This window comes from Chiloscyllium plagiosum, unplaced genomic scaffold (genome assembly GCF_037043375.1).
Source record: "Chiloscyllium plagiosum isolate Xiang-an unplaced genomic scaffold, Cpla_swu_hap1 HiC_scaffold_31, whole genome shotgun sequence".
In the NCBI taxonomy this organism is placed as follows: domain Eukaryota; kingdom Metazoa; phylum Chordata; class Chondrichthyes; order Orectolobiformes; family Hemiscylliidae; genus Chiloscyllium; species Chiloscyllium plagiosum.
This window is the reverse complement of record NW_028270169.1, coordinates 30000227-30013657: the sequence shown is the minus strand read 5'-3', so window position 1 is coordinate 30013657 and position 13431 is coordinate 30000227. Positions and strand designations below refer to the sequence as shown.

General features: G+C 40.1%; 2 protein-coding genes across 4 annotated transcripts in view; one reads left to right on the top strand and one right to left on the bottom strand.

Annotated features, from left to right (window-relative positions):
• LOC122564053 (uncharacterized) overlaps positions 1-4121 on the top strand; it is a 124053-nt gene extending 119932 nt beyond the window's left edge. The window contains exon 7 of the mRNA XM_087977389.1: positions 3792-4121. The gene's annotated coding sequence lies outside the window, so the exon portion shown is untranslated. The remainder of the gene's footprint in view (positions 1-3791) is intronic.
• The window catches only part of appbp2 (amyloid beta precursor protein binding protein 2), a 91735-nt gene continuing 80221 nt past the window's right edge, over positions 1918-13431 (bottom strand). For 2 of the 3 annotated variants that reach the window (XM_087977385.1, XM_043718527.2), the window contains 4 exons: positions 11974-12164; positions 8419-8584; positions 7766-7887; positions 1918-3468 (listed from right to left, as the gene is read on the bottom strand). In XM_087977385.1, coding sequence (XP_087833511.1) covers positions 3313-3468; positions 7766-7887; positions 8419-8584; positions 11974-12164 — 635 coding nt within the window. In that variant the 3' untranslated portion in view covers positions 1918-3312. The remainder of the gene's footprint in view (positions 3469-7765; positions 7888-8418; positions 8585-11973; positions 12165-13431) is intronic. The other variant, XM_043718528.2, reaches the window with a different exon arrangement.

Here is a 13431-nt window from a genome sequence, read left to right as displayed (position 1 = left end):
GAGACCAGGGTTCAAATCCCCCTGCTCCAGAGGTCTGTAATAACATCTGAACAAGTTGATTATGGGGGAAGAGAAAAAGTTATTTAAAAAATGCTTTAGATGGGAAGCAAATTACAAATACCACAATGATGTGACTTACTCTAACTTGTTATTTGAAAAAGGCCTGTTCACAGGTTTTCTTTCACGCTAAGATGGTCCTTTGTACATTTAGCAGTTTTGACCAACAGATAGACTTATCATATCAACCATCATGCCTTAAGAGAAGGTTTAGTCATTCCATTTCATTGAGTTAAAAGCATACAGCACAGAAAAAGACCCTTTGGTCCAACTCATCCGTGCCAACCAAGATTTCTGAGCTAAACTATCCCTATAAACCTTTCTTCATGTCAGTTGCCAAATATCTTTTAAATGTTATAACTGTACCCACATATTCCAATTACTCTCAGTTCATTCCACACATTCTCCACGTTCTGAAAAAGTTATCCCTCTGGTCCCTTTTAAATCTTTCTCTTCTCACCTTGAACTCCCCAACCTAGGAAAAAATGGGCTTGGAAAAGTTTGTTTTTGTAAACTCATCAAAACTGATTTCAAATATTCTTTGACTTGCAATGAGGGTAGTGGCAAGAAATAAGCATGCAAATGTGGGAAAGCTTTCATTAATTTTGAGTTTCAACTTACATTATTCATTTCTGGTGAAGCAAAGCAGGCATCAGACTTTGGCATGGTGCTAGATAGATTAGGAACACCTTAGGCCTCAGAATATCAATTCTGATAAGACTTCTGGGAGATATGATGCAAGTAATAAAAAAATTCTCAATTTACATACATTCTGTGCTTCCACTTTAACTTACAATACAAATTAAAATTGAAGATAACTGGGATATGCAGCACATTTTTTTATGTCAAAATGCCACAATCTCCTGTGTGGTGCACAATTGACCAGATGTTTTATACTTCCTGTTGTACTACTCTATCAAAAAAGTTATTGGCCACATAACTTAAAAGCAAGTCCTACTATCAAGTGACTTTAATTTTACATCAAAACAATCTTTCTTTTAAAATACTGTTATGTAAGGGTGCAGTTGTTACGGTACTGCCTTTTCTCAGTGAGAATTTGCAAGTATAAGAAATTGGTTAACAAAGATTGCAAATATTTGGGCTTACTAATGGAATGTGCAGCAAGAAAACATTTCAGGCCATTTTTGGAATTGTCAGATATCCTACATAGCTCAATGTTTACTGCATTTTTGGAGAAAGATGATTGATTTTCACATAAATCAAACTTCACATAAAACCTCTAGTACTACTCCAGTTGTTCAAGAAAATTAATTTTTAGTTAATTTTCAAATGATTCAATAATCTGTAGAGTGTACCAAGGTATTAGCAAGTGAAAAACTAGCTGTTGCACATTAAAACAAATCTGGATCATCAGATGCAAGTGTTTTGCATTTGCTGCTAATCAACAGTCCCCGTAGTTTCATACTTTTGTCTTCTGCCATTTCTAAATTTGTTACTCTGGCAAAGCTTTCAAGTGCAGTGTTGACACAGAATAACTGTTTTTAGGTTGTTTCCTACTCAATGCAGCTGTAACACCAAAAAGTAGTGGTGATTTCATGCCAGTATAGGTATAGCAGCAGAGGTTTTGGAGAAAAAGAAATCTGATAATGGACAGTTTTGTTCATATACTTTGCTTTCCCATTTGCTGCCAAAGCACCTTTAGATTGACACTTTAAATCAATAAATGTGAATATTTTGCATTTAAAACCGTTTCCTTGGCAAAATGCAGGTAAAGCTTACCTTTCACTAGTTATACCCCAGCACAAGAGTTGAACATAGTAAAGCGTCCATTGGAAAGGCACCTAATTTATAAATGTAAATTTACATCATTTCAACAATTAACTCAGAAGCAAAGACAGATTGTGCATGAACACTATATTTAGCAGATCAATAATGTTTTATAGTAGTACACTTACAGAATATCACAATGTTTGTTACAAACATAAGCAGTAATGGTCTGATGGTTGCACATAATGTTGGGCGCTGCAGCCTGTGTCATTACACTAAAAGTTTCTGTACACAAATAAATGGAATTAAAATTAAACAAAATTGTAATGTCATTGTATAAATTCAGCATGGCACTATTACATGGATTTCTGCTCAAGTATCTTTGAGTGTCTGCTTGTCATTTTGCTTTCGAACAGCAGAGGCTGAATATGGTAATAGTGTTAAGCCATTGCTGTCAAAGCAATTCAGTAAAGTACAAAAATAGTACTGTTTAATTAAATGTGCAATAAAATGAACACCGTTGACCTTTTTCTTTACCAGATCCTCAATGTTATCAAAACTTTATTATTCACTTAATGCAGAACATGGCAATATTATTCCCAAAGAGGAATAGAAGTTGAATTTTAAAAAAAAGATGACAAATGGTACCTAAAAACATCAGTTAGTGATCCAACACTTAACTGTGCACCACAAACCAACTTCTAGATATCTCCTTTAATATTTCAATTTTAAAAAATGTGCACTTCAACAACTCACTAAGGCCACTCATGCTATAGATACCTAGGAATATAATGACATACTGTAATGTACAGCAAACCTATCACAGTGCCCTTAAGGATGTCATTTTGCATTTGGTGACACAGCAAAATAATTAGGACTAACTGCGATGCTGTGGAGGCAAGCAGTGCGATGGCACCAGTTTAGCATACTTCACAAGGAACTGCTATAACTTCCAAGATGCCAAATAAATTGAGTCAATAGTTAGCAAGGCTGGTTTAAAATTGCCCATCCTGGAACAATCTGATTATGCATTAAGAAATGGTTGGATTACTAGTCAAAAGTTATGTGGTCAGCAGCAAAATGGCTGAAAATATAATTAAAAATAAAAGGCTGCAGCTGCAAAATAACTTCACTTTATCCAATATTTATGGCATTCAGGTGCCGAGACCAATCCTCCTGTCATCAGCATTTGCAAACTTTACTAGACAATGACATGCCATGGCGACTGTTTCTGGTCAGTTTTTTCCTAGTCTTGTATCTATTACATGAATTTTTTTTTCCATTACCTTTACCTCTGAGTTTAACACCTAAATGAAAGTAATTACCCTAATGGTATTACGTGTAGTTACTGGATTGTTTCACAGTATGCTTCTCCCTTGCAGTCCAGGGAATAAAGACTGTACGTGACAATTTAATCCTGTTTTGATCCTCAGCAACTCTGTCCAATTGTAGGCTGAGCTAACAGGAACGATCTGACCACTTCTTCTGTGGATTGCGTGCTGCCATTTACATCCTCCAGGGCATCGCTTATGGCAAACTGTCGATCCCGCAGGCGGTTCCAGTTAGACAGAATATTATGATATTCAAATACTTTCTCAAAATTGCCAATAGAGTTGTACAGTTTGATGAGACCTCTGTAATCATATTCCAGTCCACTGTAACCTTCTCCAAATAGCTTCTTTCCTGCAAGTAAGCACATTATACAGAACTTGACTATTTCCAGAATGAACAAGACCAATTATTTTAACTTTAACAACCACATGAGACATCAAAAATTATACTTAATCTGCCTTTCTTCACAAGATTTTTAGACCATAGCTTAATACTGGATACAAAATGTGGAGGGACAATATTAAGAGAGGTGGTTAACTGTTTAGTTGAATTTATGAGGAACCTCAGATACAGTGGGGAGAGGAAACGTGAGGCAGAGGATTTCCAGAAATAATACTAGAGCATGAGAAAATGTCTGAGTGCTTTATTTCCATTTCCTCATTCCTTGTCTGTAGGAGTAAAGTTGGAAGAGGAAATGAGATCTGAAGATGACGGAGAAGTTTGAATGTGATACACTGGGAATGGAATACTAAGGAGTTAGTTTTGTGCAGCATGGAAGGAAATCAGGGACTAACCAGAATGGCGTCCATATTGCCACTGTTAAGCTTCAGAAAGTTAAAACTCAACACCAGGTTTAGTCCAAGTTTATTTGAAAGTACTAGCTTTCAGAGTGCTGCTCCTTCAGGTAACTAGTGGGGCAGGATCAGAAGACAATTTATAACAAAAGATCAGTGTCATGAAATTAAAATGATATATTGAACAAACCTAGATTGCTGTTAAGTCTTTAATCTTTTAGAATGGATTTCAAGTTTCAGTTCATTAAAAGAAGTTCTAGGATTTACATATCAAGTCCCATTCTTGAGATAAATGTTAAAGTTTTATTTTTAAAATGTGACAGCTCAGACAATGTATTAACAGTGTGATGTTAGAGACTGTCTGTACCCCAATCTTGAGTTAGCCTGGTTCTAGTGGGTGGCACGGTAGTACAGTGGTTAGCACTGCTGCCTCACAGCGCCAGAGACCCGGGTTCAATTCCCAACTCAGGCGACTAACTGTGTGGAGTTTGCACATTCTCCCCGTGTCTGCGTGGGTTTCCTCCAGGTGCTCCGGTTTCCTCCCACAGTCCAAAGATGTGCAGGTCAGGTGAATTGGCCATACTAAATTTCCCGTAGTGTTAGGTAAAGGGGTAAATGTAGGGGGGTGGGTAGGTTGCGCTTCGGCGGGTCGGTGTGGACTTGTTGGGCCGAAGGGCCTGTTTCCACACTGTAAGTAATCTAATCTAATCTATTTCCAAAGTAGGAATTCACAAAATGTCATATGGATTGACTGTCTGCAGACTGTGCTGAAAGTATCTGCAAATACAATTCTGCAAATGTAAATTCACCCCATAGACTTGTGTGTGTGTGTATGTGTGAGTGAGTGAGAGAGTTTGTGCATGCGCACATGTGCATGTATGGGTGAATGAGAGTGCACGAGAGAGAGTGTGTGAAGTTCCATGTGCACATGCTTGGTAGAGTGTGCGTGAGTGTGACAGAATATAAGCCGGTGAGAGAGTGTGGGAGGTGTGCATGTCTGAGAGAGGGTCTGCATGAGTAGGTGAGTGTATAGTGTAGTGGGTCACCTGTAGCGTGACATGAACTCAAGATTCCAGGTCACACTACAGGTGATCCCACTACACTATACACTCCCATACACCCACCCTTACTCCGCAGACTCCCTCTCAAGCGCACACACACACACACACACACCCTTTCATACTCACTGAACTTCACACTCTCTCACGTGCATGCACACACATACACACTGAACTTCACACTCTCATGTGCGTACATGCGCACACACACACGCACGCTTTGTCTTTCCCTCACGTGCGCGCGCACACACACGTCTATTTGCAAAATTGTATTTGCAGATGGTTACTCATTCAAAATTGCGTATGTAACTACAACATGCTCCAGAGCCATGGAAAGAAAGGCACAGTTGGACAGAAGAATTGAAACATTTTTGAATAAAAAAAAAAATTTTTCAAACCCAAAATCATGAAAAAGTCAATTAACCTGAATCACATTTAATTTTCTATCTACATCAATAGATGGAAATGTGTTGCTGGAAAAGCGCAGCAGGTCAGGCAGCATCTAGGGAACAGGAGAATCGACGTTTCGGGCATTAGCCCTTCTTCAGGAATGAGGAAAGTTGGTCCAGCAGGCTAAGATAAAAGATAGGGAGGAGGGACTTGGGGGAGGGGCGTCGGAAACGTGATAGGTGGCAGAGGAGATGACCTGGGGTGTGCAGTGAGAGTTCCTTGAAGAAGCTCTCTTTCTCCCTCTACAAAGGTTTCAGCCTCTTACAAGGATGCCTTCCTTGAAGAAGCTCTCTTTCTCCCTCTACAAAGGTTTCAGTCTCTATCTTTTATCTTAGCCTGCTGGACCAACTTTCCTCATTCCTGAAGAAGGGCTAATGCCCGAAACGTCGATTCTCCTGTTCCCTAGATGCTGCCTGACCTGCTGCGCTTTTGCAGCAACACATTTCCATCTCTGATCTCCAGCATCTGCAAACCTCACTTTCTCCTATCTACATCAATAACCCTACAATAATACACAAAGGAACAAAAGACAAATTAAATATTTGATGAAGTTTGCAAAGCTAGTTACTATAAAAGGTGCTCAATAGTACAAGTGTGGGGGGAGAAAACGTAGTTTGAAACACAGACATCCAGTCTGACATGTATAAGGAGAACTCTTAACATGATTCAAATGTTTGGCATAACCAGGACAAGGCATCCCACTTGACTGGCATCCATTTAGTAGCTTCAGCATTCACCCTCCATTACTGATGCTTAGTGACAGCGTAGACCAACTACAAGATGCAGATAAACTATTTCCACTAGTTAGGGATTCAAAAACTAGAAAGCACAGTTTGAGAATCAGGGCCAGACCATTCAGGAGAGATATTAGAAAGCACTTCTACACATAAAGGGCGATAGCTATTTGGAACTCTCCTCCACAATGGCAGTGGATGCATGATCAGCTATCTATGTTATATTTAAAATTAATAAGTGTTTTTAAGTAAAGATATTAAGGGATATTGGCTTCAGATCAGCCATGATACCATTAAGGGGACGAATGGCCTACTTCTGTTCCTACAGTCCTATGTTCTGCAGCAACTTACCAAACCTCCTCAGATAGTAACTTCTCAACCTGCAAGTTCTACAACCTCGAAGGAGGGAAGTAAATGCATGAGAAAAGTGCTACCTGCAAAAGTCCCTCCAAGCTACACACCTGACTTGAAGTGTATCACCACTCCTTTACTGCTGCTGTGTCAAAATCCTAGAACTCCCTGCAAATAGGCATCCCTGTTTACCAACATGACATAAACTTTGTGACTCAAAGAAACAGATTATCAGTCTTCCATGTGGACAATAAATGCTGGCTGAGCTAATCATGTTCAAATCATCTAAAATGAGGGGAAAAAAGTGAAAAGATTTAGGAACTCGGCTGCTGTCAAAGGTGCCCAGAAGTGAGGGAGTGCATATATTTTAGGGAATTACATAGCTAGAGGAAGCGAACAGAGTTAGGAAAGGGTCAGACCATGGTAGAATTGAAAATAAGGAAGGGAATTTAAAGTAGTAATACATTGCTGGAGCTAGTATAGGTTGACCAGCCTAGGGATGTTAGATCAACTGTATTTGGTGCCAGTTAAATGGTACAGACATTGGAAGATGGCAGCCAAGCCAGGAAAGCATTGGAAAGATCAAGTCTAGAAGGTAATCAAGAAATGGTTGAGGGTTTCTGCACTAGAAACTGGTTTTGTGGTAATATCCATGGTCCAGCAATCCAGAATCCCAGACTTGAATGTTCTGAGGACGTGGGTTCAAATCCCACCATGGGCGATGGTGGAATGTAAAATCAGATTTTTTTTAAAAACAATCGAATTACAAACTAGCCTACTGGCAACCATTTAACACTATTGTTGTAAAAATCCACCTGGTTCACTAATGTTCTTTAAGGAAGGAAATCTGCTATTATAACCCAGTTTGGCCTACTTGTGATTCCATACACTCAACAGGTGGATGACTACACTCCGAAAAGGCCAAGCAAGCCATTCAGTTCAAGGGCAATGATGAATGGATAATTAATGCTACCTTTGTGAGAGACACTCACATCCCACGAACAAATTAAAATAAAAATAAGCTGAGGCTGGTGTGGAATCGATTGCAATCATGGATCTGGAGGAGGTGGTCTTCGTAAAAGAACAAATATAATCAGAAACAAATCCTGGAGTTAGTTAAATCACCTCCCAGGAAAAGCTTTGCTCAGCCATATAGTTAACAGGGAGAAGGATGAAATTGATAGCCAGGGAGCAGGGTTTGTGTGAGGTCTAATGACAACATTTCCATTCATCCCAATGTTTATTTCAAGGAAATTTCTACCAAATCACTGCTGCAAGTCCACCAAGCAATATCATAAATCAAGAGAAGTGGCGGTAAGGTAGAGCTGGATGTTGTCAGAGTACATGTGGAATCCTGCATTGTTTTCAGATGATGTTGAGGGTCTATATTCAGGAGGAGAAAAAAAAAATGAAATAATTCACCAAAAGGATCTTCTCCATCAAGTGAACACATTCATTCGCTAAAGGTGAAATGTTATTTGCCAAGGCTGTATTTGAAAGTCATACCACAGATATCAGCAATAGGATTTGATATTCAGAATTTTCAGTTTTGAGTATTTAATGCATTGATGGTAGCTAGGTAGTGAAACGCTGGTATTTTGCTACTTCATTGTAATTTAAAGTGCTGACAATTTTCACAATTTTCCTTTATCATATGTTCTAGAATTTTACAGGTATCAGAGTACCCTCATGTATTTCATAAATACATTTGTAGCTAGCAGGCTATTACTGAAGTTAAGAACTGGAACTCCCAAGTAGAATGTCAAAGCTCAAGTATTTTGGAAAATGGGAATCTTTTCCCTCATTTTTTAAAAATAAGTACAACCTTCAAGAGACATTCAAATAAGAAAAGCACATAATGAACATAGGTTTAATTGCTTTAGCATTGCATTCTCAGGTGTGGAAAGTACATACCTATAGCTATAGACCTCAGATAAAGTTTTTCAGCATCTTCAAACTGATTCATATCATAGTTATAGAGAGATGCTAGATGCCCCACCGATAATGCCACTTCATAATCTTCTTGGCCCAAGAGTTGCTCCTTAATTTGAATTGCTTTTATATGCATTTCTTCTGCTTCCTATGAAACCAAAAGCATTTATAATAATTAGTTATAATTATAATTATAAACACCAATTATAACAATGAACTGTGTCACCAAGCTGATCCCTGTTTTCTAAAAGCTGTTCCTTTTCTCATAGATAGTGTGTCCTTGATTTCTTTTCAGAGGGGTCATAAACCAGGCCAGGCTCTGATCAGACTGGTTTGGTACAGATGTGAAAAGGGTTTTGAGAGGCTTTTTACTTATATGTAAACAAATGAGATTTCAGGCCAAAGTGGTCATGTTTTAGAACTGACCTGTGTAATAAAAGGGGAGTGGTCAGCTCTCTAGCTGAGCAATTCAGTTCAGTCCAGAACTAGTTGGGAGTTCAACAGTGAGCTGTGTGGAAACTCTCTCTCTCTCCTACCCTCCTAACATCAACCTGTAAGGATCTGTTCCATTTATACTGGTTTTTAAGGGGGTTTGCTTATTGGGACTGTTGTGTGTATTCGGAACAGCATAATTAAGTCTAGTTTGGATAGACTTGAGTTCTGTAGAGGTTCTTTATTCCGTTCTTTGTGTTTCATTGTGTAATTTTGTGAATAAATTTCTGTGTTTTAAACCCTAGTAGCAACCTAGCTAGTTTACTCCGGGTAATTTTTACTGTACATTTACTGAAACAAATTGAAAAGCTTTGGTCTGGGCTGCCTGCTCAAGAATGTTTTGGGTGGTCTGGCCTCGTCCATAATAACTGAATAGTCTGAAGATAACTTCTTAGTGCATAACAATCTAAAATAAACTCCGGGGATAGGCTAGCCACCAATATCCACTACAAATCCATCAACTCCCACAATTATCTTGACTATACATCCTTACATCTTGCCTCCTGTAAAATTTCTATTCCATTCTTCCAGTTTGTCAGTCTCCATTGCAGTTTTCCGATACTGCCAACTTCAAGGGAGCTTCCAAAAAGTCCATGTTTTCCTCAATCTAGGATTCCTCATCAGCATGGTTAACAGGACTCTCAGTCATGCCCGACACATCTCCTGCACTTCGGCCCTCACTCACTCTCTTCTCTCCCACAAGAACAGGGTCCCCCTTGTCCTCCCCTATCCTTCCACAACAGCAATAGGATCCTCCTTGTCCTCACCTTACACCCACCAGCATCCATATCCAAAAGGATTATTAATCACTATTTCTGTCACCTCCAGCAGAATGCCACTACCAGATAGATATTCCCCTCCGCTTGCAGATCAGCCTCCCTCTGGGACACCTAGGTCCACTCCTCCTTCACTCCCAATACCCTCCCTCCTCACTATCCAAGGCCCCAGACACTTTCAAGTGAAGCAGTGTTTGCAAAAGACCTATGCTCCATCTGCAAAAATGACCACCTCAACACACCACCATGTTCCCCAGCTTATATCTGTATTGGGCTTGCTGCAGTGCTCTGGTGAAGCTAAGTGCCAGCTAGAAGAACACCTCATTTTCCACTTGGCAACCCTATGGTCTTGTGGACTCCATACTGAGGTCAACAATTTTAGGGTTTCAGCGCCTTCTCTGAAGAGTCAGAGGGATATAGCACAGAAACAGATTCTTTGGTCCAACTTGTCCATGCTGACCAGATATCTTAAATTACTCTCGTCCCATTTGCCAACAATTGGCCCATATCCCTCCAAATCCTTCCTATTCATACCCATCCAGATGCCTAATAAATGCTATAATTGTATCAGCCTCTGGCAGATCATTTCATACACGCACCACCCTCTGCGTGAAAAAGTTGCCCCCCAGGTCTCTCTTAAATCTCCCTCCCGCATTTCCCCATCCCACCCTAAAACTATGCCCCCTAGTTTAGGATTCCCCAACCCTGAGAGAGAGTTTGGCTGTGCACCCTATCCATGTCCGTCATGATTTTATAAACCTCTATCAGATCACCCCTCAGCCTCTGACACTCCAGGGAAAGCAGCCCCAACCTGTTCAGCCTCTACTTATAACTCAAACCCTCCTCCATCCAGAGACTCACTGATGATGTTACCTAACATGGCAATGAAATATCTGAAAATGAACCTTCCAGCTCAGTGAGCAAACCTATAACTAGAACCTCAAACCGAGCTACAAATCTTCTCAAAACTCACTAGCACAAACCTTCCACCTCAGCAACATCCTTGTAAATTTTTTCTGAACCCTTTTGAGTTTCAAAACTTCTTTCCTATAGCAGGGAGACCAGAAGTGCACACAGTATTCCAAAAGTGGCCTAACCAATGTCCTGTATGGCTGCAACACAACATCTAACTCCTGTATTCAATGCACTGACCAATACTGACAGGCGTACCAAAAACATTCTTCACCAACCAGTCTACCCGAGACTTCACTTTCAATGAACTTGCATCCCTTTGTTCGGCAACACACCCAGGACCCTACCATTAACTGTACAAGTCCTGACCTGTTTGCAACACCTCACATTTTTATTTAAAGTAAACTCCATCTGTCATTTTTGGCCCATCTGATCAAAGTCTCATTGAACTCCAAGATAACGTTCTTCCCGGTCTGCTACGCCGTGATTTTTTTTCTTTACTGCCAAGGAGCAAAAAAGATTCAAATAGGTCCAGCATAACTTATCAGTTTATGGATTAGTGGTGCTGGAAGAGCACAGCAGTTCCCTCATTTCAACAGTTTCCTCATTTCCCCTTCCCCCACCTCACCCCAGTTCCAAACTTCCAGCTCAGAACTGTCCCCTTGACTTGTCCTACCTACTTATCTTTTTTTCCACCAATCCACTCCACCCTCCCCCCCGACCTATCACCTTCATCCCCTCCCCCACTCACCTATTGTACTCTATGCTACTTTCTCCCCACCCCCACCCTCCTCTCACTTATCTCTCCACCCTTCAGGCTATCTGCCTGTATTCCTGATGAAAGGCTTTTGCCCGAAACATCGATTTTACTGCTCCTTGGATGCTGCCTGAACTGCTGTGCTCTTCCAGCACCACTAATCCAGAATCTGGTTTCCAGCATCTGCAGTCATTGTTGGACACTGATAAGTTATGGTAAAAACAATGAAGGTTCAGTTTCAATGGTTCCAAACAGCAAGGCTGGCATTAAGAATGCCTTTTTATGGCCAACATGAATAATTTAAACTCGTTCATTTATCCACACAAATAACCAGCATACAGCTGAAAAATTTCCTAATTTTAAACTATTTAAGTAAATAAAACAAACAGCTTCTATTTAGGCTTGCTGGTAGTTCTACTTTTTTTGTCAGTAGCTGTAAAAGTACATTGCTTTTCAAGCCAACATACTGACTCTAACCTAATGTGCTGCAATGGCTCAACGTGGAACCAACTTCAGTAACCCTCAAGTTCAAATGTTAAAGAAAGAAGAGAATGCGAACTGAAAACACATTGTTAACTAGGAAAGCTGTACATCATTTACCTTGAACTTCCGCATAGATTGATAGAGCCTGCCCAAGTTTCCGTAGTGCTTCGCAGTCTGCACATTGAATTCACCAAAGGCTTTCTTGGCTAACTGGAGTGAAGAAAGGTGCAAATCATGAGCCTCCTGAAGAAGCCGTTGCTCAGTTTCCTTGTTATGACAGTCAATAGCAATCTCCTCCAGTATAAGCGCTGCAAAGAAAACGTGACAAAAATCAACCTGAAAACAGATTTCAGAGGATAGGACTAGTGACAGAAACCTGGAGAATTTATTAATCTGGATGACTAAAAGTAGAAGATCTATCAGGCTGACCACATTCATTTCAAGAAAGCAGCTGATGAGCAATTAGAAATGTTAGAGACTACATATTAGCCGTGCCAGCAATACCCTTTTTCCGTAAATTTATTTGGGGAAAAAATGGGTCAGATACTTATTATACACAGTTCCAATTTCAGATACAAATTATGCCAAAAAAATTTTGCTTGTCTTATTTCTGTCGCCCATTTTGAAACTCCTTTGAAACCCTTAGCATTTTTGGAAAGGAAGAATGTTGAATTCAGGATCACATTTCTATGCTTAAACATATCAGAGAAAACAACGTATTGTTATTCAGATGGAGTAAGAAACAAGAAGTAAGAAATGAAGTAGGGTCAGATGGCGTAGAATCCGTGTGGGTAGAATTAAGCAACTGCAACGGTTTAAAAAAAAACCATAGTTGGAGTTACGCACAGGCCCCCAGACAGTAGTCAGGAGCTGGGGCGCAAGATACAAAAGGGAGATAGAAAAGATATGTAAGAAAGGCAAAGTTACAGTGATCATGTGAGATTTCAATATGCAGGTGGACTGGGAAAGTCAAGTTGGTAGTGGATTGCAAGGAAAGGAATTTATGAAATGTCTACAAAAATGGTTTTTGGAGCAGCTGGTGGTGGAGCTCACGAGGAAACAGGCAGTACTGGATTTAGTATTATGCAGTGAGACAAAATTGATAAGGGAGCTGAAGGTGAAGGAACCCTTAGGAGGCAGTGATCATAATATGATTGAATTTACTTTGCAATTTGAGAGGGAAAAGACAGAATCAGAGATAACGGTATTACAGCTGAATAAAAGCAACTATAGAGGCATGAGGGAGGAGCTAGGTAGAATTGACTGGAGGGGAGCCTAGCAGGAAAGACAGTGGAACAGTAATGGCAGGAGCTTTTGGGAGTAATTCAGAAGACACAGCAGAGATTCATGCAGAGGAAAAAGCAGCATGGTACAGGCAGAATGAGGCAGCCATGCTGAATAGGGAAGTCAGGGATAGCATAAAAGCAAAAGAGAAAGCAAATAATGAAGCCAAGGGCAGTGGGAAACCAGAGAATTGGAAAGAGATAGTGGAGGCGTTGGTGGTGATCTTTCAGGAATTGCTATTATCAAGGATGGTCCCAGAGGACTGGAAAATTGCTAATGTGACACCATTCT